This window comes from Carassius carassius, chromosome 21 (assembly GCF_963082965.1).
Source record: "Carassius carassius chromosome 21, fCarCar2.1, whole genome shotgun sequence".
Classification (NCBI taxonomy): domain Eukaryota; kingdom Metazoa; phylum Chordata; class Actinopteri; order Cypriniformes; family Cyprinidae; genus Carassius; species Carassius carassius.
Window position 1 is genome coordinate 12,911,787 of NC_081775.1, and position 26,209 is coordinate 12,937,995.

At 36.5% G+C, this 26,209-nt stretch overlaps 1 protein-coding gene and 1 long non-coding RNA gene across 3 annotated transcripts in view; one reads left to right on the forward strand and one right to left on the reverse strand.

Moving 5' to 3' along the window:
• The window catches only part of LOC132097567 (GDNF family receptor alpha-2-like), an 83,529-nt gene extending 72,027 nt beyond the window's left edge, over window positions 1-11,502 (reverse strand). Inside the window, exons 1-2 of one of the 2 annotated variants that reach the window (XM_059503363.1) lie at window positions 10,923-11,502; window positions 8,852-9,157 (exon numbers count right to left, since the gene is read on the reverse strand). In XM_059503363.1, coding sequence (XP_059359346.1) covers window positions 8,852-9,157; window positions 10,923-11,016 — 400 coding nt within the window. In that variant the 5' untranslated portion in view covers window positions 11,017-11,502. The remainder of the gene's footprint in view (window positions 1-8,851; window positions 9,158-10,922) is intronic. The other variant, XM_059503362.1, reaches the window with a different exon arrangement.
• On the forward strand, window positions 1,598-6,750 carry LOC132097568 (uncharacterized). Its single transcript, XR_009422749.1, has 3 exons — window positions 1,598-1,727; window positions 1,831-1,921; window positions 6,622-6,750. It is a non-coding gene; the product is annotated as an uncharacterized LOC132097568 (long non-coding RNA).
• Window positions 11,503-26,209: the final 14,707 nt, after the last annotated feature.

Sequence of the window (26,209 nt, forward strand, 5' to 3'; positions counted from 1 at the left end):
AGTCAATCGGTTTGACTCGGCACGGTTCAGTTTGCATCTGCTTGATCAGTGCAGACATAAAGAATATTCCAGAACCACAAAACACATGAGCTATACTACCAAAACAGAATGACTTTTTTTCTGTAAAAGTGCCGGTAACTGCATATCTACTCAGAGTGGCTGCAGTGTTTCTTGCAATGCAGCTTTAGATCAAATGCAATAGATCTATTTGTGTTTCTGCATTTCATGTAACCAGAGGGAACAGCACATTGTGCATTCATCACAGCGAATGTGTGCTCAGCCTACTGTGAGTTGAGTCAAGACTGCTACACCCTTGCATTAAATGACTCCTCTGTTTAGGCCCAAATTATTTCCAAGCAGCCTTACTCCAGTGCTGTCTAATGTTAGTTTGACAGTAAAAAAAAAATGAATTTGTGAAATCATAATATATTCATGACAAAATGCATTAGTGAGAATATTGGAAACACTCTCATGCATCAAAATCTAGCTTTTGACCACAAGTCATAAATTACATTCCAGCATAAAACAAAATTATTTTTCTGTGACGAATACAAGATGCTGACGAGCTAAAACTAATATCTGATGATAAAAACTATGAAAATGAAAATTTATGCTGCATCTTTGTTAACAAGACGAGACGGGACTAATGTTTTTTTAGGAGTAACGGACATTCAAAATACATATTATAGGCTACTGTATTGTCCTTTAAAATGTGTGTCCCTGTTATTGGATTGCAATCGGATAAGGCTCGTTCGCATATCTAGTCTCAGTATGGCAGCCGCAGTGGATGGTTAGACTACCAAAATGTGAACTAGCGATCTGAAACAATGGCATAAGCAACCGAGCGACCTCCCGTTTTTCCCAGGAGTCACAATTAGCTGTCGATTAACTAAAATTAGTGAAGGAAGAATCGCGCTGATAGAAGTGCTCTCTCTCGCGCACACTCCACTTCTTCAGTTCTCATATACAGCATGGTCAGTTCTCAGTGCTCAAATATACACACAGCAATCCAAATATCTATCTTGTAGAGCAGGGTTTGAAATAGTAAGTTTGGCATCGGGCAAAAAATAATTTTCGCCACTAGATGGTGGCCAGTACATAGTTAAAGGATAATTTAATTTGCTTGTTACACAATGTAGCTTAACTTATTGTAATAATTATTTGACTTAGCCTACTTTATTCCTTGGCATCCTCACATACTAAACTGCATTATTTTTTTAATGTTTGCGTGCTGGAGGTATGCTATTATGTCGTGTGCTTAGTGATGTTAACGAATAGTGATGTAAGTGATGTTAACATAAGATGAAAGTTGACAGCGAAATATGGCATACAAAGAAGAACAGAAAGACAACTATGAAGTTGTCACTATTTGCAAAGAATATAATATAAGACGCTGGTGTGTGACGCTGTTTCATTGAGAAAGCTAAACTACTTTGTTTGGCCTTCTGAAAGAGGACACGACTAGAATGGCTAACTAAAATTAGTGAAGGAAGAATCGCGCTGATTGAAGTGCTCTCTCACGCGCACACTCCACTTCTTCAGTTCTCATATACAGCATGGTCAGTTCTCAGTGCCACTCAGTGGTGTTCTCACGACACCACGCTGCGGCAGACGGAGACGCTGAAGAGGGACTTCAGCAGCCTGATCGAGACGGTTCGCAGCACGACGCCCGCGGCGACGATTGTCGTGTCAGGACCACTGCCCACGTATCGACGAGGACACGAAAGGTTCAGTAGACTTTTTGCTTTAAATGAATGGTTGTTGTCATGGTGTAAAGAACAGAAACTGCTATTTGTTAAATAACTGGAATCTTTTCTGGGAGCGTCCTAGGCTGTTTCGCGCTGATGGATTACACCCCAGCAGAATCGGAGCGGAGCTGCTCTCTGACAACATCTCCAGGACACTTCGCTCCATGTGACTAGTAAGACAATTCTCTAATAACTATTATGATGAGTTTTGTTCCACCCGCTTAAATGATAAAAGTACTTGCGCTGTAAAAACTATTAAGACTGTGTCTGTTCCTCGAATAGTGAGGTCAAAATATAATGTAGGATCTAGAAAAAATCTTATCGTAATTAAACCAGAAAAATGTAAAGTAAATGAACAAAAACAATTTTTAAAGTTTGGGCTCATAAATATTAGATCACTCACACCCAAAGCAGTTATTGTAAATGAAATGATCACAGAAAATAGTTTTGATGTACTCTGCTTGACTGAAACCTGGCTAAAACCAAATGATTACTTTGGTCTAAATGAGTCTACTCCACCAAACTACTGTTATAAGCATGAGCCCCGTCAGACTGGTCGTGGCGGAGGTGTTGCAACAATATATAGTGATATTCTCAATGTTACCCAGAAAACAGGATACAGGTTTAACTCTTTTGAAATACTTCTGCTAAATGTTACACTGTCAGACATGCAAAAGAAGTCTAATGTATCTCTTGGTCTGGCTACTGTGTATAGACCACCAGGGCCCTATACAGAATTCCTAAAAGAATTTGCAGATTTCCTCTCAGACCTTCTAGTTACAGTTGATAAGGCGCTAATCATGGGAGATTTTAATATTCACGTTGATAATGCAAATGATACATTAGGACTTGCGTTTACTGACCTAATAAACTCCTTTGGAGTCAAGCAAAATGTCACCGGGCCCACTCATCGTTTTAATCATACACTAGATCTAATTATAACGCATGGAATCGATCTTACTGCTATAGATATTGTACCCCAAAGTGATGATATTACAGACCATTTCTTTGTATCGTGCATGCTGCGTATAACTGATATTAACTATATGTCTCAGCGTTACCGTCTGGGCAGAACTATTGTTCCAGCCACCAAAGACAGATTCGCAAATAACCTGCCTGATCTATCTCAACTGCTATTTGTACCCAAAAATACACATGAATTAGACGAAATTACTGACAACATGGGCACTATTTTCTCTAATACATTAGAAGCTGTTGCCCCCATCAAATTGAAAAAGGTTAGAGAAAAACGTACTGTGCCATGGTATAACAGTAATACTCACTCTCTCAAGAAAGTAACTCGTAGTCTTGAATGCAAATGGAGAAAAACTAACTTGGAAGTTTTTAGAATTGCATGGAAAAACAGTATGTCCAGCTATAGACAGGCTCTAAAAACTGCTAGGGCAGAGCATATCCACAAACTCATTGAAAATAACCAAAACAATCCAAGGTTTTTATTTAGCACAGTGGCTAAATTAACAAATTACCAGACGCCACCTGATTCAAATATTCCACCAACGTTAAATAGTAATGACTTTATGAATTTCTTCACTGATAAAATAGATAACATTAGAAATACAATAGCGAATGTAGATTCTACAGCGTCTAACACTTCAGTTTCATCCATCGCACCCAAAGATAAACTGCAGTGCTTTACAAATATAGGAAAGGAAGAGCTAAATAAATTTATCACTGTATCTAAACCAACAACATGTTTATTAGATCCTAGGGCTGTGAATCTTTGGCAAGGCAGCGATTCGATTCGATTAAGATTCATAGGTTTTCGATTCGATTCAAGAAAGGTTTTTGCAAATTTAGAACGATTCAATTAGATTCGATTCACAATTAAATTCGATTCGATTCGATTATAACGATTCGATTCTGCATTCTTTAAGTGCATTTATGGGATTATTTAAATGCTTCTACTAAATTCTTTAAATGCTTAGTCAGGGGGCAAATTACAGTAGCATTTATGGTTAGAGAACCATAGGTTATAAAAGAAAAAACTTTTGTCCATTGTTAAATGATGCGACATGGCATACGTAAAAATGTATGTAAGCCAAGTTTTTAAAAAAGAGCTTAAAGAGTATTATGTATAAGCTAACATTTTGTCACACCAGGGGCGTAGCCATAATTTCAGAAGTGACAGAAATGTCAAATACAATCATTTTATGCATGTAGCCTATATAATATTAATAATTATTATTATTATTTTTTTTATTTTTTTTACAAGGAATTATCTTCTTTTTAATTACTTTTAATTAGCTGTAATAAATCAAATACACTGCTGGACAATAATCAATCATTTGTAATCGATATTTTTTTCCTAATGGCAATTTTATGATTGTTTTATATACTAGGCTACATTTAATTAGCAATTATTTAAATTTTCTGCACAGAATAAGGTAGAAAATATACTTTATAGTTTCTGTACTGTAATAAATGTCAATTAGCACTGCATCATTCATAAATTGTTTGTGGGTTTCATCAGTTCATTCTGCTTTTATTCAGTTTAGCTGCAGATATAGCCTGGCACGTCTATGAGAGCGAGATCGCTTCTCTTTCAGTGTGAAAACGTCTTCATCTCTATTTAACTTTTCCTCTCCATCAGCGAATGATTCTGAGAGAAAACGTGCCAGATGTCTGTTTGCTAATGAAACAAACGCTACTTTCATGCATATTATCAGATAAATCTCGCGCTCTTATTTCAAGGTCGTTGTTAATGCTGTGGTTAATTTTAAAAGTTTCCTTCGTATATTCGGTTCATCCGCATTGTTTAAACACATTTATCATTCAATGGATCTGTGCGTATGATTTAGACACTTACATTTCTGCTCCGTCCATGCAATAAATAGCCTACAGCTGTCGACGGCTCCGGTAACTCCGTCGGTAAGATGCAGAGAGCCATTGACAAACTACAGAAAAGTAAAACTTCTTCACGTTAGCATTACTGGCCACGATAGATCACACGTCAGCTGCGTCAGAGACGAACGGAGCGCGAGCGCAATCCTGTGACAGTCTCAGGTGGTAAACAGTGGAGCGCGTGAAGGACAGATAAGAGGCACGATTCATGAACACTCTTCAAGGTCTCCATTAATTCATGCGTGTATTAATTTAATGTGTAGGCCTATACATTTTGAAAGCATTGAATCGCTATAGAAATCGGGATTCATTCGATTCTTAGCATTTTGAATCGATTACTGTCCAAGATCGGCGATTCACGATTCAAAAGTCATGTTTCAAGATCGATGCATATGAATCGACAATGTTTGTAATCGATGCATCGAGAAAACGAGTGAATCGTTACACCCCTATTAGATCCTGTACCCACTAAATTACTGAAAGAGCTGTTACCTGTAGCCGTAGAACCGCTTCTCAATATCATTAACTCGTCGTTATCTTTAGGTCACGTCCCAAAACCATTCAAGCTGGCGGTTATCAAGCCTCTTATTAAAAGTTGTGTCTGCTCAATTGAGCACCTTCCTGCATAAAATTTCAGTCAGGTTTTAGGCCCCACCATAGCACAGAAACTGCACTTGTTAAAATTACAAATGACCTGCTTCTTGCGTCAGATCAAGGCTGCATCTCATTTCTAGTCTTACTTGATCTTAGTGCTGCGTTCGACACCATAGATCATGACATACTCATAGATCGATTACAAAACTATACAGGTATTCAAGGGCAGGCTCTACGATGGTTTAGAATAGATCCTACCTGTCCGATCGCTACCATTGTGTTTACTTAAATGGGGTGTCATCTCATTTATCATCAGTAAAATATGGAGTGCCACAAGGATCCGTCCTAGGTCCCCTTCTATTTTCAATATACATGTTGCCCCTTGGTAATATTATTAGAAAATACGGAATTAGCTTCCACTGTTATGCTGATGATACTCAGCTATATATCTCAACGAGACCAGATGAAACTTCCCAATTATCTAAGCTAACAGAGTGTGTTAAAAATGTAAAAGATTGGATGACAAATAATTTTCTCCAATTAAATTCGGATAAGACAGAGATATTAATTATTGGACCAAAAAACACCACACAGAATCTTGTAGATTACAATCTGCAACTAGACGGATGTACTGTTACTTCCTCTACAGTCAGAAATCTGGGTGTTATATTGGACAGCAATTTGTCTTTTGAAAATCATATTTCCAATGTTACAAAAACTGCATTCTTCCATCTTAGAAACATTGCCAAGCTACGAAACATGTTATCTGTTTCTGATGCAGAAAAGCTAGTTCATGCATTCATGACCTCTAGACTGGACTATTGTAATGCACTTCTAGGTGGTTGTCCTGCTTCGTCAATAAACAAGCTACAGGTAGTCCAAAATGCAGCAGCTAGAGTCCTTACCAGGTCAAGAAAATATGATCATATTACCCCAATTTTACAGTCTCTGCACTGGCTACCTATTAAGTTCCGTATCAGTTACAAATTATCATTACTTACCTATAAGGCCCTAAATGGTTTAGCTCCTGCGTACCTAACTAGCCTTCTACCACGCTACAACCCATCACGCACCCTAAGGTCACAAAACGCTGGACTTTTGGTAGTTCCTAGGATAGCAAAGTCCACTAAAGGAGGTAGAGCTTTTTCACATTTGGCTCCCAAACTCTGGAATAGCCTTCCTGATAATGTTCGGGGTTCAGACACACTCTCTCTGTTTAAATCTAGATTAAAAACGCATCTCTTTCGCCAAGCATTCGAATAATGTATCTCTTAAATTGTGAGTGTAGTTGCATCTGCATTTTTATTCTTTAGCTTGGGTTAAACTAATTTTACTTTGTTGGATCAGCAGCTATGCTAATGATGTCTCTATTTTGTTTCTATGTTTTGCCACGGGATTTACATCCCGTGGTAACTAGGATTTACACAAGCTCCAGTCTGGATCCAGAACACCTGAGAAGAGATGATGCTGACCCTCAGAGGACCCCAGATGATGCTAACCTTGAATCAACAAACAGAACTAACAATTATTGCTACATGTGTGACTGCATCATATGATAACTATTAATTAATAATATTGATAGTTCATCGTCTAGCTGACTACGTCTTGTATTATTATTATTATTTTTATTTTTCTAAAATCCTGTCAAACGTGCACAAACTACTAGCTACTACTAAATATTGTGGAAACATAATTTTCTGTAAAGTTGCTTTGTAACGATTTGTATTGTAAAAAGCGCTATACAAATAAACTTGAATTGAATTGAATTGAATTCATGTTTATTTCATGTTTATAATGTCTCGTCACCAAGGCCGGACAGGGCATCACAACATTTAAAGGGGCACAACATTTTCATCACACGCTTGAGGTATTCAGCCAATCACAACACACTGGATAGATGGCCAATCACAGCATACCTCACTTTTCAGACCTATGAGTCTTGTAAAAATATATGCATTTCAGAAGGCGGTGCATAGAGGAGAAAAAATTATGTACAGTATGTAAAAAAATTATTTGTCTCTTCAGATTTGTCTTTTTGTCTCATTCTGCTTCTTTTTTTAAAATGATAAACTATATATATATATATATATATATATATATATATATATATATATATATATATATATATATATATGAACAACTATAATTTTTATAAGTTGCTCCCTTTTTACTACTGTTAAAGGGTAAGTTCACCCAAAAATGAAAATTGTCATTCAAGTTTTTCCAAATTCAATCCTTGATTCAAATTTCTCATAAACTGAATTGTTTTGGTCTAAAGGAGAGAATAATTAATGACTATTTTTGTTTGAAGACTACATTTAAAATAGCTACAAAAAGAAATGTTGGTAACTGCAGCTTGTCTAAAAGTGATGACTAAGTGCAAAGTTGACAAAAGTGCAATGACTTTTCATCGACAAAAACTAGACAAAAACTATGAAAGATTCAACTGACTAAATTTTGACTAAAACTGTTAAGCATTTTCGTTTTAAGATAAAGACTGACTAAATCAAAAATGCCTGTCAAAATGAACACTGGTTGAGTGAATATCAAAACTAAAAAAATATGGTTTCAGATGGTATCGCAAAATGGATTGTGTTTGCTTTAGTACTGAATAATGAGCATCATGGCAGCATCACACTGAGGAGTTAAGCCAAAGCTGATCAAGTCATATATATTCAGCTCATGCCAACATGACATCACAATGCTGCGTCCTCACGCTCCTTCCATGTCTGCCCGCTTGTGCTGCATTACTTCTGGCTGTTACCCCAGCGAGGAGTAATGTCAGTACACAAGGACAGTTTTTTTCTCCTTCATGGGCCTGACAGCACTACCAGCTAATGCACATCCCATTGACTGCCGCTGGATTCTGTTTTCTCAAATTGCACTGTTTATATGAATAGTGATATGCATTCTGTGACAGAGGTGAGACTGGGGTTGGTTGTCATATGGGTAATTTCTTAGTAACTTCACAAATGTGCTTTCTCTAGCAATGCATTCAGAAAGCTATCTTAAAATCTTGAGAATGGGAATAATTGTACAATTCCAAATACAATACAATAATACAATTCAAAATGAATGTCATTGTATTTCAAAATGTATTTTATTTTCATGATAGCATGAACATATTAAGATGTATTTCTTGTTATTATCAATGTTCGTTCATTTGTCTGTTAATTCATTCATTCATAAATGTATTCATTCATTCATTCATTCATTCAGTTCCTCCACATTATATTTTCAGGGTTGCAGTTGTCGGGATGTGCAAAAATTATATGAATGAAAATGATTGATTGATTGAATTAATGAATGAATAAATAAAAAAATAAAAGAATAAAGGAATGAATGAACAAGTCAGCATTTATTTATGAATTTAATTATGTATTTAACGATTTATTTAAAACCCTGTAACAGGCTACTAACTGACAACATGCCCTGTCTGTTAAAGTTGGATGATTAATAAAGTTGGAAATATTCCGTACCATTCAGTAACTTGGGGCAAGACTTTGGTGTCTATACAGAAAATCACCATAAAATAAACCTATTCTGAGAAATATCAATGTCTGACTACTAGCCTCAATCTCCCCCACTGTCTTTCTGGGATCAGTCCTGTGTATCTACCAGACTATTTATCCATGGAGAGTGCTTACCTTCAGTCAGGCCTATGTTGATGCTCCAGTAACTCTGCAGACACTGCATTTCCTTCTTCATTCCCCTCTTGCAGCGGCAGTCGAACAGAGCCATCTCCTGCAACACTTCCAGGGCTACCTGGCAATCCCTACTGGCCAACATGGTGTTCCTGTCCTTGCCTGCCAGACACTGCCTCATGATCCTGAAGCGATGGCTGCACTTTTGGTCCTGGTTACACTTCTCAGTGGCTCTTAAACAGTCCATTGACTCTTGGTGCCCAGACTCAGATAGAGCGAAAGAGCCCGACATGGAGAACACAAGCTCATCTATGAAGGAGGGTGGAGAGGAATGGAGGTTCAGGTATTTATTCATTTAATTATTTATTTTACATACTGTATTGACTGATGTCTTCAACAGAATAACAGGATGAAAGTTTAACAAATCTTTATCTCTGACAAATGAATCTATAAAGACATCAGTGACTGCATCCGCTCATTTTCTCATTGTAAAATATTATTTTAGTTGATGACAAATACAGCCAAAGAGTGCAATTTAAAGAGCATCAAGCCAGTGGCAATGACCAGATGATTGTGAAACCATTTTAATGACTCACGAGGATCACTTGACAGCTCAGAATGGTGTCAAAATATGAAAAAAAAACATGCCTTGAAGAGTAAAATATCATATACATCACACAAAAGACTTTTAATTAGCATGACATGAGTCGCCGGTAAATAACAGTTTTTTAGTAGCAATTTGTTAAAAAGGGATTTAATTAGCAACTGACAAATGCTCTTTATACTTTCCTCATACTAATGCTTTATTATTGCCTTAACAATATTAATATTTTACACTTATTTCTATGTGCTTTGATAGCAACAGAGAATGTTTTGTGCATGTATGCAAAATGTTTTTTTTTCCTTTTCTTTTTTTCTTTGTTTTTTGTTTTTGATCATGGGATCATTATAACGGAGGTGCAACCCACCAGTGACACCTACAGGTGTAAATGCATCAGCATACTTACCCATCTCTTTTTTTCTTTCTTTCTTTTTTTTTTTTTTTTTTTTCTTAAAACTGTTCAGAGCACACCAGAACCAAACTGAAAGACTCAGACACACCCTTGGACAACGAATCACTGACGAATGTTTTGCATATTTTTCAGAAATAAAACCACTGATAAAAACTGCAAGATGCTCTAAGAATGCAAATGTGAAAGAACAAAAATCTGGAAAGTAGTTAGATAACACTTTACATATTCGTATATATATATATATATATATATATATATATATATATATATATATATATATATATATATATATATATATATATATATATATATATAACCTACTGTAGTAAGGAAATTTCACATCCTGCACATTACACTGCAACATTAAAATGTATTTAAAGCATAACTGGCGGTTGAATATCTATATCCTATCAGAATGTCAGAATGGTTCATATGTTCTGCAGACTCGTTAAATATTCAGCTTAAGTTTCATCATATGGTGCGCAGAAAGCATCAAGTCTTTTCAGCGTGCAATGGCCGGTGATAAATCTACAAAGTGACCTTGATATAGCTCACCTTTTCTATACAGTGTTTATTTTCTATGCACTGACTCTTAATGAATGGGATTTGAACTAGGCCTATAGGATACTAATTAGATAACAATTAGCCGTCATGCAAAACTATAACATTACGTGATCAGTTACCTTCACAAGGAATGAAACGCAACTCATGTTACTTGCATTAATTACCATACATTTAAATATGCTTGTTTCATGAAGTGATAAGTTCATATGCCTTCAATTCCCATCTCCATAAATGAAAACGTGAAATGTAATGAATGAGTTGTTTTTTTCTGTTCGTTATCAAACTTGCCCTCGCCATAATTTCACACTTATCATGTTATCAGATATAAAGTTATTCCCTAATTTCATGATCTTATTCGCTGGAGGAAAGTACATTTAAATAAACTTAACCTAAAGATTAAATTAAATTAAATAGCATGAGGAGATTTTGCTTTTAATTCGTCTAAATAAAAAGGCTAAATTTTCAGAGAAAAGCTGTTAATGTAAACACAAACTTACCTAAAAAGAGCAGCAAGCCGTAGATGTAGATATACATGTTTCTGTTTCTGTTAGAGAGTCCGCGTGCGTTAAAAGGTGCCGTTCGTGCTGTCATATGTTCCCTCCAAATGACTGTATCTTGCTTACTCCTCTAAAAATACCGATGCTGCTCTAAACGCTCTATGACCTTAAAAATCCCAAATTGTATCCAGCGTTTGTCGGACCATGATTCTTTTTCCCGTCTAAATAATCCAAAGCCTCATTTAAAGAGGGAAAAGTTCTCTATTCCGCTCAGGAGGGGAACTAAACCCCAGGTTTCCGTGGGAACCGTTTATTCGTGGTGGTTTCGTGTGGACAGACGCATATTTCCCAATGCTGATGTTCTACTATCGCAAAGGACGCGAAATTGAAACGTCTGGCTCTCTAAACCAACGCTCCTCTATAAGATATTCCCGCTCCCGTTTATCTCCGAAATCGAATTCCCAAGCAACGGCAGTGAGAAACTTCAGACGGCGGAGCTCTGCGGATAGACTTCTGTCTCTGGCGGAGGCAGTGCGCTCCTGAGAAGAGAGGCATAAGCGAGCGCACGTGCCCCCCGTTACGCGCTCCAGCCCACATGTTAAATGATCCGGTGACGGATGAGTTAATCAAAGCGCGCATAAACAAGGAGTCGAGCTGACTCAACACACTATGGCTAATTAATAAGTTTTAGGGCAAAGGATAAGTGCAACTTTCGACAAGAGGCCAGTAACTACTCTTGCAATTGTGTAACCACTATACAAATGAAAAGATACCCAGCTGTGAGCATTCAAGAAGGGCTTGTGGTCTCTTCGCCAGGCTAGGCTGATCTGTGGCTGATTTTAAATGGGACTGGGGCAATTTTCAGCTCCTCAGGCTGGATTAAAATGTACTGTTAAGATAAGTTATTTAGGGAAAGATCCTTATGTCATGAGTTTGAAGATTCACAGGTCAAGAGATGTTATATCATCATCATCATCATCATCACCACCACCACCACAAGTTAATGCATGTAATCATCGGATATAATTAGTCATACAGCATGGGAAAACATTATAATTAGGCTATCTGCAAGTCTGATGTAAATATTGCAGGGGGGCGAGAACCTGATGTCAACATACCTGAATTTCTAGAAACAGGTGTTTATTGGATCTGGTTACACTAATATGGATTTCACAAGCCAGTGAACCCTGGCCAAAGACAAGAGTATAGTTTGTTATTCCTTGGATGACTTTGCAGTGTTTGATTATAAGGAGTCAAGGTTTCGCTGCTTAACATGGCCCGGTTAAATGGCAGATAATTAATCATCTTTAATAATGTGAAATGGACATTGATTAAATTTATTTTTGGAAAGAATTTATTTATAACATTCTTGGTGCCATCAACCAATCACAGTAGTCATGCTGGCATTATTCTGTATCTCTAGATTCATTTGTCAGGGAGCATTTTCTGTATGGTTCAGATGACGGGACAGATTTTTTTGGCTAAAAAAATAAATAAATAAAAATAAAAAAACCTGGCAGAAATGAGTGCCTAGGAGAAAAGATGCCATATTTTAAACCGCATACTGTACGTCTGGAGGGCCATAGACCAGTTGAGCTGGTGCCATTGAGATAAATGTGAGTATTAATGGATGGCTTTCAACAGGTCTTACTGACCTCCTTGAGTTCTAAGTCACTTACAGGGTTATAAGAGCTTTTCAAATTTCGATTGATTCTTTCTATGACATTTAAGGCTGGTAAACAAAGATGAAAGAGAGTAGAGGAGAAAAGTCAGTTTTAGTCTAAGAGTCCAAGTAAGTGACACCATTACCCAATTTTATTGGACCAAACTGCCAAAAATTCAGTGCAAAACTTTATACCTTTATTGTCTTGCATAAAAAATACCAAAAACTACCCCCCCCCCCCACACACACACACACACATATACACACACACATACAGGTATCTCTCTAAATAGTAATTTTGTGTGTCGCTCCTATATGGCCCCTTCAGTGATCTCCTTGGCCTCAAAGACCACTGCCTGTTCACTGATGGCATTTATAATCCATATGTACAATGAAAATATAAGTTTAAGAAAAAAAAAACTTTGTAAAGTAGTATTATAATGCTTTTTATATGCGTTTAGATAAAATACTAAGAAATCTGTATTTATTATAAGTGTAAATCCCATTTTTGTCTCTCAGATCAAGGTTAGCTCCTAAGGCAAGTGTCACTCTCGCAACTTTTATCCTGTGCTACCGAAATGTCAATGTTGTGACATTTTCGCCTTCAGAGGATTCCACTTAAACTCTCACAAATCTTCAGACACTTTTACAAGTTTGAATGAGACAAAACACTAAAGTGAGTTTAGCTTCATCAAAGTGTTTTTTTTTCACTATCAAATACATTGCACAGCTATCATTTCAGTGTGGTAAGAATCCCACCGATTTGGTGCCATTAAGCCTCTGTTGGGTCTAAAGAGCCACCGAGCCAAATTTAGACCACGCCAGCAGACTCACAAGGAGATTACACACAGCCAAGAGGGAAAGTAGATGTTCTTTGATGTTGCAGAAAACACCTTCTGGCTGTATTGCAGTATTTGTGGGGAATCAGTTTTATTATATTTCTATGGTGTGTTTTTGGGTGCGAATGGACTTTCAGCTTAATGGCAAAGCTTGTTTACAGGCAGGCACGCTCAGTGAGAATTTCCCAAAATGTAGTCGGTGGACTGGGAATAATCTGTTGTATATTAATGTTGGAACAGCTGCTAGCAGGCCAGAAACGTTAGCGATGCTAGCGGCATCCCAGTCAGTGGGTTAGTTTAATCTGCAGATAAGTAGGAATGTTTTCAAAATGCCTTTGGTTTGATATCAAATCTGTGTTACACAAGCTTTTGAAAGCAGATAAAAATAGACAGCGTGTAAACAGACACCCATATTCCTATGTGTATCATATTTCTTTGAAATATAATCATGTCTAAGCTGTAGACCTGCCATCATGCCAAAGTAATTTATAGAGGCCTTGTCAGCTATCCATTTATGGGTTAATGACGTCCCAAAAAAAACAATCTAGTTTTAAACAAGTTCCAAGTTATTAAAAGTGTACAATTTATTGTTGTGTTGGATTCATGTGGCTTTCAAACACCTTTATACCATTTTCAAGACAAAAAAATTAACTGAATGATTTAAATAGCATGTGATGTAACCAAGTAAAAAACATGTACAGTACTTCTCAAGAATTATTCATTTATTAAAAAAAGAACAATTACAAAAGATGTCTATTTGTATACATTTTGCTCTCTTAAATTTCTACTCATCAGGGAACCTTAAAAAGAAAATGTATTTTAATGGTTTCCACAATAATATGAAGCAGCACAACTGTTTACAATTTTGATAATAATAAATAATGTTTCCTGAGCAACAAATCAGCATATTATAGTGAATTCTAAAGGATAATGTGACACTAAAGACTTGAGTAATGATGCTAAAAATTCAGCTTTGCTTCACAGAAACAAATTCCATTTTAAAACATATCACAATAGCAAATTTGGAATTATAGTGTATGCTGATTTTAAAATTTAGTTTTTATCAAAGCCCCAAAGAGCTAATTAAAAAAATAGATATAATATAATTATTAATAATTATTAATAATTATTATTTCCAACCCCAAACTTTTGAATTGTAGAATATGTTAAAATAATGTCCTGAATTATTAATTCATAAAAATATTCACATATATAATCTAAATATAAAAGTCATGCCACATAACATTTTACAATCGTGCTAACATTTCTTTGTCAAAGTATTGTATAGTATATGATGTTTTAAAAAACACAGTCATGAGCATCTACAGGGGTCCATTCAGTTATTTCATTTACAATAATAACAACAGTAATAAAATAGTATGCCAAAATTTTCTTGAATAAATTATTAAATTAACAGACAGAACAAATGACTTGAGCCATAAGCTAATCTTATGTTTAACTGCATAGAATTTTCGGACTCCAGAATGAAGCCCTCTTAACCAGTCCTGCACCAGACCAATATAATCATTTTGCAATTTCAGAAAGGCAAAATCCAATCAGGTTTATTTAAATAAGAGGAATTTGATTTAGTAGGAGACCATGATGGTGGTTTAAACCAGGTTCTGCTACTGTAAATGATCTAACGTGAACATCAGGCAGCATTGTAACTAGAGAAGAGAGAGCATATGTCCTCAAGCTGTGCTAAGCTCGTTCAGAGAGATATCCGGGTTTAATGCTCATGGCTGTACTGGAGCAAAGGATAGAATTAGTCAAATATCCAAATGAGAAACTGAGAAAATCTCCTTCTGCAACTCTTTTGAATTGTAATTTCCAATTGTAACCTTGCACTCTCCCTAATTTAGAAGTGCTGCTCTCACTTTTTTTCCAGAGGTTTAAACTTCAAGACTCCTTGTAAATGTCACAATCATGCAACCTACTGTAACACCCACCCTCTCTCCTCGTTGGATAAAGAACTGTGGTCCTCTCTTGAACTGTCCTCCTCTGCAGGACTGCACACGGCAGAGGAGATCCAGACAAGGTCATGTCAGGTACACAGTTGCTGTTGCATGTGCTCCTACATGGAGGACCTCTGTGATCCTGCCTCTCTCTTTGTGTATGTAGAAGGGCTCTGATGAATTCCAATTTACAGTCTCTGACCATCTTGTTATCTCTGGGAGTAAAATGAATGCACAGTTCATCTGACAGCCACAGACAAAATGGAGAGTCACAAACATTGTTGTTGGATCTTAGATTTTCTCGAGTCAAACAGTTTCAGTTGTTAATAAAAAGCACACGGTGAAGGCAGATCAGTGCTAGGTAACTGGACCGTATATAATCAGAATTGCGTATTCAGACAGCAAAACCAAAGTACTTGATATTAAAATATGCTGGCTATACTGAAAAACAAATATAACATTGAAACAATTCATAAACTGCTAGTAAATTTCTGAAACAAAGTCATGACACAGCAAGTAACAGTGAATTAAACATTACATTTTGAAGTAGAAAAGTTTTTTTTGTGCATATATATATATATATATATATATATATATATATATATATATTACAGTATAAGGTATTTATATGCCTTATATGATTACAAAGTCATTGTTTTTGTATTAATGAACAAAAATAACTTTTAATTTATTGACTGTTTTACTAAATGTTAAAAGAGTGAGTCAGAGCCTGAAATACAAGAAATATGTCTTTGTGATTTTTTTTTTATTGTTCTCTATCCATTTAAAACATTTGTAATTTAATTAATTGAAACTTTAATATTTTAATGTTTAATAAATTGATATTTGAATTAATATTTGAATCGAATCATTTAATTCATATTATGCAAATAAAAATTGTTATATAGGATTTATCAAGGTACTCCAAATGAAATTAAATTACATGTAAGGAAGTAAGTATGATTCTATGGGAATGTAATTTAAAATGTACAATAAAAACAACTGTCAATATGAAATACTTTATTCACGGCAAATATAACTCTGATTTGATATCACTGAATCACTGACTTCATTAAATTACAAACATCAAAAATTATTTTTACGGGTCACATGTGCCATCAGTTTTACTGTGCAATTCTAGAGTATCTTTTGATTGTGTTTGCTTCGAAGTGAAATATACTCACATCATGGTTTCATCACCATGTTGACAAATCACACTTGAACTGGGCTGGAATTTAGATGTTGTTGTTTGTTTTACCTGCATACAAGGTTTGATCTCTTAAGTAATACAACAAATATTCAGTCATCACATAAACATGGAATGATACGCTTTGCAGCTTGTGTTACTTTGATCCAGTGAACTGCCCAGACCTTGAATCTAAATAATCCATCATACACACATCAAGAAGAGTAAAATGTTTATATTCAGAGATTAACAGAAAAAACATGTGAAATGTTGAACTGGCAAAAAAAAAAAAAAAGGAAAAAAAAAATTTATGTATAATAATGTCTCCAAATTGAAGCACAGTGTGATCAGCTAAACACAGCCTTCTGATCAGAAGCTACATAAACACATTCAGATGCTTTTTAATATAATGTCAAAACTATGCAAGCTGTAGTCAAACCATCTGACAGAATTTAGTAGAGCAGAATTGCTGTCTTGCCTCTTTTTTTATTTTATTTTTATGAAGAACACATTTTACACATATCACACCTTCACAGGTGTTTGCTGTCTATATTCTGTCTGCCGCAGTTTACACAGTCTGTCTGTGACTCACAGCCTCTTTCCTGGTTGAATTCACATCATGGCATAAACCGAATAGACCATCTGAGGCACTCAGAGTGGCTCCCTACACAGATAATGATATCTTCTACTGTGCCTTTAGTTCAGTCCACATCAGCACAGTTCAAGTGCTCCAAATAGTTTGTGACAAGCATGAGTCCCCCTGCACAAAGACCCATCACATACCACCCAATCCAGACCCTGTCAGTTTGCTTAATCTGTGAGGAAGCCCACACTGCCTTAAGTAGACACCTTAGGAAAACCAAACTGTTTTTGCTTGATTGTTTGAGTCTTTTACAGTGTGGTCGGGGCTCTCATTTGTTCAGTTGCACCTGCACTTTTATTGGTTTGATGTTTGGCACTCAAGCAGAGAACATGTATGACAGGTTACTGAATCAGATTGGCATGCAAGAGTTGGCTTTATATATACTCAAACGTGTGTGTCACCTTCTTCCTATTTGAGGAGCCATTGGAAGCAGTAAGAATAATTTGGTTTATTTGACAAGATAAGAAATAAAGAATTAAAAAACATAGTAAATCATCATATACATGTAAGATATGTTTGAATACTAGTACAGTTTTAAATTAGCTAGCAAGAAAAGTCTTAAACTAAAACATGCATGCAAATATTAGTGATCACCATGTGTTTTTGTTACATGGAAAAAAAGCAAATGTGAAGTTACTTAATTGGGCTTATCAAATTTACACATTTAAATTTTAGACAAACAGATGAATGTGAATCTGATGTTTTAGGAATTGAAAATTGGATCAAACATCTGAGCAGGCACCCATCCTCTTGGTTCAAATGGACATAGTGATTTCTAATAATAATGTGTTAAATAGGGCAAAATATAAAAAAAAAAAAAAATTCCAGTGAGAGCACACAGTGTCATGAGAAAAAGCACACAATTCCCTTCCTTGTTTGACGGATGCTTAAGCTCAGGGCCTTTGTTCTAGGTCCAGCTGCAGCCAAGCCAATGCCCCCAGATCTAGAGTTAAAAAAGCAGCCAGGGTCTAATTCTGTCCACAACCTCAGGATACATTACAAACACATATGCACAAACACAAACACAAACACACACTATAATTACACAATGGTGGGTAAAACTCCAATGTACGAAGGAAATACTTGCAGTTGGTCTACCATTTACAGGACAGATGACAACAGTGATATTGCTTTAACCAGGGTCACAGCTTCACATTTCAACAATACACTTGAGTAGAACAGAAACTGTCTATGAGTTTACACCGAATAGCAAATACTGCCTATTGTGCTGCAGAAAACAGACATGTACTTTACACATCTTAGATCTTTAAAGGCCAAGTGTAAGTCAAGTCTTTTGTCAAGCGCCTCAAATCCTTTTAGTAAGATTTTTGAATGTCAGGGTTGTATCTGCACCATTTGGAAATTAACCGAATATGCATTTAACAGAAATAGAATTAAAATCAAGGAAAACTCAAAGAAAGTAATCTACTGCAAATGGAAGTTTTAACTATAAATGCAAAGATTTCCAAGGCAATTTTTGAAAAACTTAGAAAAACGCTTTAAAAACTTGGAATATAGTCCCAGACACATACTTTCTACTGACAATAGGTAATACAAAGCATAACTTTGCAAGTACATGTCAACTTATTCTGCTAACTCTAACCCTAACCCAACAGTCTACTAATACTCTAATGAGAGTTAGTTGACATGTAGTTGCAAAATTTGTTATAGTCAACAGAATGGACCATCAAAATAAAGTTTAACCTTTTAACTTTGTCCCGATTTGTGGACCTGCAACTCCAGAACAGTCTCTTCTAGGATTGTCCACACCATATATAAAATCTCGAAGAACAAAGGTCAATTACTGTACCTTTAACCTTACTGTATATGGGTACTTCCTGTAATGGCTTCTACAGATACTTTATTAAATGTTTTCCATTTCACCAAATAAATAGATCTGTGGATTAGGCCTACCGTAAGAAGTACTTTATTCATAAAAAAAAGGGTTTGGTGATGTAGACATTCCTAGTTTTATCTGGATGAGAAATGGGTTATCCAGTTATAAAAATGAATGCATGGTTTATGTCAGCTCCATTTGCGGTGTCTCAGACAACTGCATTAGTTTTATCTTTAGATTTATGTGCTTGTTCAGATGAACCTCAAATGACCCACTGAGTCATTGCTCATTCAGAGTGGTGACTGGGTTTAAATGTTTCCGCATGTTTGTGCTAAAAGTGGCCTACCTTTCCCGTGCCATACCAGTTGATTTGCCTCCGTTAGAAAATCCAGATATGATTGTTACAAGAGCATCACTATGACTCACATAATGCTTAAGAGTGAGAACACGAAATGCAGTGTACTATTCAGGCTGGCAATTTGCCTTTCATGTTCTCCATTGCACTACATTGGTCACTTTCTAACTGTATAAGAGAGTGTTAAAAGGCGTTATGTTTGCGATCACATTACCCACAGACATTATCTATGACCAAAAAATTCACTTCAGCAAATTTCCGCTCTGCGGGCATGAGGACTTTCACCTGAAAAGTCTCAACAGTAGACAAAAGTCATCTATCTTCCCAAATGAGCCAGGGAGTGCATCTCCACAGCTATGATGTCCCTCATGCGGGAGAGAACACTTTCATTTTTCCAAGGCATCCTTGCCCTGAATTACATGTCACTTTAAATAGGTTGTTTGGCTGAGATGATGAGATGTTGGCTCAGGTGATAGAGAGAGAGAGAAAAAGAGAAAGTTTAGGGGGAAATAGGCAGCACCAGCAGATGGTTGAGACTGTGTATAATGTCATATATTACTGGCACAAGCAGAAGGTCTGAGCTGATGCTATACTCCCAGATGAACTGACATTCGCTGTGTGGGTATGTGTGTGTTTGCATGTGCGCAATGGAATTAGAGGGTTATTATAGATCATAAGATGAATGAACAATGCAATCTATCTATCTATCTATCTATCTATCTATCTATCTATCTATCTATCTATCTATCTATCTATCTATCTATCTATCTATCTATCTATCTATCTATCTATCTATCTCTGTGCAATCCGTGAACACTTAAAATTGTAATTCAACTAATAAACCTAATAAATACCAATATAATAATATAACACTACTAGCAACTACTGCAGCACCACCAGCCTGAACCGTTGAGACAAGGCAGGACGGATCCATCCTTTCATGTTCTTTGCGCCAAATTCTGACACTACCATCTGAATGTTGCAGCAGCAATATCGAGACTCATCAGACCAGGCAACGTTTTTCTAATCTTGAATTGTAACTTTCGTTTCCTGTTCTTAGCTGACAGGAGCGGCACCTGGTGTGTTTTTCTGCTTCTGTAGCCCATCTTCTTCAGGGTCAACGTGTTGTGGGTTCAGAGATGGTATTCTGCATACTTTGGTTGTAACGAGTGGTTATTTGAGTAATTGTTTCCTTTCTATCATCTCTAACCAGTCTGCCCAATCTCCTCTGTCCTCTGACGTCAACAAGGCATTTTCATCCACACAACTGCTGCTCACTGGATATTTTCTCTTTTTCGGACCATTCTTTGTAAACCCTAGAGATGGTTGTGTGTGAAAATCCCAGTAGATCAACAGTTTTTGAAATACTCAGACCAGACCTTCTGGCACCAACAACCATTTCACATTCATAGTCGCTTAAATCCCCTTTATTCCCCATTCTGATGCTCAGTTTGAACTTCAGCAAGTTGTCTTCACCACATCTAGATGCCTAAATGTACTGAGTTGCTGCCATGTGATTGGCTGATTAGCAATTTGTGTAACCAAGCAATTGAACAGGTGTACCTAATAAAGTGGTCACTGAGTGTATATTTTAGGTTTGAAAACCATTCCTCAGAGAAAAAGTGTGGCTTAGATATTCTGCTAAATATCTCCTTTCATGTACAACATCATGAGGTTGATTAGATGATTAAATCATTTTCATTTTTCGATGAACTCTCACTCAAATATTTGCAGATGAATGTTTCTAGCAGGTGTTACCCAACATTTCTGTATCATGTCAAATGTATAATTTAGCAGCATATTCATTTCAACACTGTTCTCTCAATGGACAATCTGGGTGTTTCTTTGCATGTCAGTGTAATAATGATTTCTTTAATATCACCGGTGTTGTACAGATCCAGTGTGACGGTGAGGTCAGCAGCAGGTGGTCTCTCTTTCTCTCTCCTCTGTGCCTGTCATGCCACACAATGACCCGGTCCCAGGTTGCATTTGAGTTGTCTCGTATCAGGCAGCTGATCAAAGCCCCTCTCTCTGCAGAAGCAACCAGCACCCGTCCACCTCCCATGGATCTATATTACTCAGATAAGCCATTAATAAAACACTATCAGAATCAACAGCCCTTTGATTAATGATCTAAAGCTTGGTCCTGCGTGATCTGATAGTGAATGTTCATCCAAACTCCTCCCACCCGCTGTGCGAAGCAGCTGTTTGACCTCTGTGACATACAGTAGGCAGAACATTTCCTTTTTTTTAAGAATAGTTCAGCTCAAATTTTAACTCTATCAGATCTGCATTTAATTTCTTTTTAAGTTTTGTGTTCCATGAAAAAAGTAATAGCACACAGGTTTGGAACAATATGAAGGAGAGTAAATATGACGCTATGAATATACTCTTCCTTTAAGAGCAAAGAATGTAGACTGAGCTATTTCGTTTGGACCACCAAATCTGAGTTAATCATATTTTAGATCACAGGAGGGGGCTTTTCATCTCATAAAGATCCTTTCTTTGCACATCAAGCATATGTTTAAGATGAAAAAGGAAGGCGCCTGTCAAATTGTGTATGGTTTAGGGCACACGTGCGTGCTAAGGATAACATATCGTTGTGCTTACAGTGTGCATGAGATTCACTCAACACTTTTTGAGCTCAAACATAAACACAGCCTATAAATAGCCGTTTTAACACAGCCAGTTCTATAGCTTTTAAATAATTGCGATACAAATTATTCAGTGTAAAAGCATAAAAAATAAATGTTATTAAATTTAAAATGAGAAAGCCTCGTTTAAAGAAGTAATAATTGTAAGATATAAAGTAAAGAATAATGAGTTGCATTACAAGATATAAAATCAAAGTCAAATAAAAAGTTGCGAGAAACAAAGTCACTAATATTAGAAACAAATATTTAAAGTTACACCGGACATACAGTGCTCTCTATAAGAATTGGAATAGTAAAGACAAAATTTCTTTCTCTGCTGTGGGGTCAAGACATTTGCAAATATTATTAAAAGATGGATATTCGACAAAACTACAGAATGTCACATTTTATTATTAGGTCTTTCGACACATACATGTTTTACCAAATAAACATGACAGCACTTTCAGAGTTCATCCCACTATTTGATGTGAGCATAAGTATTGAAACAGTTGAATTGAAGGCAAATGTAAAAGATTAAAAGCTAATATTTAGTTGCAGATCCCTTGCATGCAATCAGAGCAGTGCTTCTGCAACCCATAGACATCATGTGTTGAAATGCTTCCCCCCAGCCTATAATGCAGCCAATTCCAACTGTTGCTTGTTTTGGGGAGTTTCTTTCTTTAGTCTCCTCTTCAGCTGGTGAAATTAACGTTCAATCGGATTTTAATCTGGAGATTGATTTAGGCAGTCTAAGACTTTACATTTCTTTGCCTTCTTCTTTACATGTTTTGGGTCGTTGTCCTGATCCAGTATGAACTGTTTTCTAATGAGTTTGGTGGCATGTTCTTGAATATTGGTAGCCAAGATTATTCTTACCCTTCCAAATTCAATCTGCTATTGTCATCATACATTAAGTAATCATTCACATTAAGAGGTCCTGTTCTATAGACAGCCATGCATGTCCATGCCATGACACCACCTCCACCAAGCTTTACAGATGAGGTTGTATGCTTAGGATCATTTGCAGTTACCTTTTTTCTCCACACTTTTGCTTTCCAATCACTTACAGTAGATAAAGTTTCATCTTTGTCTCGTCGGTCCATCAACTCAGTTCCAAAACTCTACTGGCACATTTTCTATTTTTGGTGCTGATCAGAGGTTTGAATCTTGCAGTGTAGCTTCTGTAATTCTGTGTCAAATTCTCCTGCGGACTGTAGATTGACAGAGCATCACCCCAGCTTTCTGGAGGTTGTTGGTGATTTTACAGACATGTATTTTAGGGTTCATTTCCCCAGCTTTTATGATTTTTCTGTCATAAACTACTGTTGTTTTTCTCAGCTGATCAGGTCGTCCTTGGTTGCTGATGTCGCTGGTAGTTTACAAACTCTTGATTTGTTCCATGCCCTTTGTTTTTTCTATAGTTCTAATTGACTTCCTCTTTTCTTTTAGCATCCAAATTGCTTGCTTTTCTTTCAGAGTCGGCTTTCTCATCTTCATCCTGGTTTGTGTGTGTCATCAATGCAAGACTTGAAGAATGCAGAAGCAATGGATATAACTGATAAGACATATTCCCTGCTTTTAATATCTGAAGAAATAATGGAACAGGACACGGCTGAACACTTAGAAAGACCTGTAAGGCAACTGTTCCAATACTTATGCTCACATCAGATAGGGAGATGAAACTCTAAAAGTGCTGATCTTCTTAGCTGGTAAAACATCTTTGTGTTGAATCACCCAATAATAAAATGTGACATTCTGTAGTTTTGTCCCATATTCATCTTTTAATCATATTTACAGATTTCTTTACTCAACAGCAAACCGAACGATTTTGTCTTTACTGTTCCAATACTTATGGAGGGCACTGCATGTTTTACTATTATTATTATTATACAAAAACAGACTGCTGTAGACTACAGTTTTAGATAATAAAGAATATTTTGTTTAAAAGAAATTCACACTTTTATTCAGCAGTTAGGCGTTTATTTGACGGTCCAGTGGCATGCACAAGGGAGGAGGGGCCAGGGGGACTTGAGCCGAAGTCCGACGCTAAAGTGCCCTTGCCCTCAGTCCCTCAGACCACGAAGGGGTGTATGATATGAAGATTTTTGATCGTGGACGATAAAAATGTCTCCATGATCTGCTTTTGAAGAAATATCATTGTATTGTGCTACAGCGAACATTCCATCAGCTGCAGTTCTGGCACTGCGAAATTAATATACTGCGACATACTTTAACATCAGTGTTAACTCATCGGTAGACTTACTCTCACGGGACACTACACTTATTGACAAAATATTTTTTGGTCAATAATACGTTTTTTGCTAAGCACACTCACAGGCCTTCAAACTGTGACTGATTACTAACATAAGTTATGTTTTGTGTTAATACTGCCAAAACACACAAGTTTTATGTATAGCTTCAGTTAGTTATATCTAAAATTAAGTAAACAACTGAAATAAACAGATGCATGTCTGTATCTTAGATGCATGCAGGTCTTAAAGGGACAGTAAGCTACATGCTGCCGACTGTAATTAAAGGGATAGTTCACCCTAAAATGTAATTTCTTTCATTGTTTATTCACTCACATGTTGTCCCAAACCCATAGTAATTTCTTTCTTCTGCTAAACAAAAAAAATATATATATTTGGAAGAAGCTGGATAACCAAACAGTTGCTGGTCCACATTGACTTTGATAGTAGGGGGGAAATAATCTGGAAGTCACTATGAACCAGCAACTATTTGGGTTTCCACCTTCTTCAAAATAGAGTCTGTGTATAACAGAAGAAGGAAACTCATTCAGGGTTTAAAACAAATTTTGAGTGGGAACATGAAGGTATAAAAAAATAAAACACTAACCTATTTAAATTATAACTTTAAAGGGTTAGTTCACCCAGATAGCAAAATTATGTAATTAATAACTTACCCTCATGTTGTTTCAAACCCGTAAGACCTCCGTTTATCTTTGGAACACAGTTTAAGATATTTTAGATTTAGTCCGAGAGCTCTCAGTCCCTCCATTGAAGCTGTGTGTACGGTATACTGTCCATGTCCAGAAAGGTAAGAAAAACATCATCAAAGTAGTCCATGTGACATCAGAGGGTCAGTTAGAATTTTTTGAAGCATCGAAAATACATTTTGGTCCAAAAATAGCAAAAACGACGACTTTATTCAGCATTGTCTTCTCTTCCGTGTCTGTTGTGTGAGAGAGTTCAAAAGGATATCCGGATAGCTCGGTGTTCATCTTCAGTTCATTCTTCACAGCAGTTCAGTCAGTGTACTGTTTGAGTGCATGCATTACTCCGGGATATTGGTTTGTTTGAACTCAGAGGGAGTGTCAGCCACATTAAAAAAGTTAACAGCTTAAGTAATTTGTGGATTAATGCGTATTAGAGATGCAAACCGTTTAAAACGATTCAGTTCGATTTGGTGAACTGAATGATTCATTCGCGAACCGGATATCCAGACTGCTTTGTTTTGAACTCTCTCACACTACAGACACGGAAGAGAAGACAATGCTGAATAAAGTCGTCGTTTTTTTCTATTTTTGGACCAAAATGTATTTTTGATGCTTCAAAAAAGTCAGCATTGTCTTCTCTTCCGTGTCTGTTGTGTGAGAGAGTACAAAAGGATATCCGGATAGCTCGGTGTTCATCTTCAGTTCACTCTTCACAGCAGTTCAGTCAGTGTACTGTTTGAGTGCATGCATTACTCTGGGATATTGGTTTGTTTGAACTCAGAGGGAGTGTCAGCCACATTAAAAAAGTTAACAGCTTAAGTCATTTGTGGATTAATGCATATTAGAGATGCAAACCGTTTAAAACGATTCAGTTCGATTTGGTGAACTGAATGATTCATTCGCGAACCGGATATCCAGACTGCTTTGTTTTGAACTCTCTCACACAACAGACACAGAAGAGAAGACAATGCTGAATAAAGTCGTCGTTTTTTCTATTTTTGGACCAAAATTTATTTTTGATGCTTCAAAAAATTCTAACTGACCCTCTGATGTCACATGGACTACTTTGATGATGTTTTTCTTACCTTTCTGGACCTGGACAGTAGACCGTACACACCGCTTCAATGGAGGGACTGAGAGCTCTCAGCCTAAATCTAAAATATCTTAAACTGTGTTCCAAAGATAAACGGAGGTGTTACGGGTTTGGAACAACATGACGG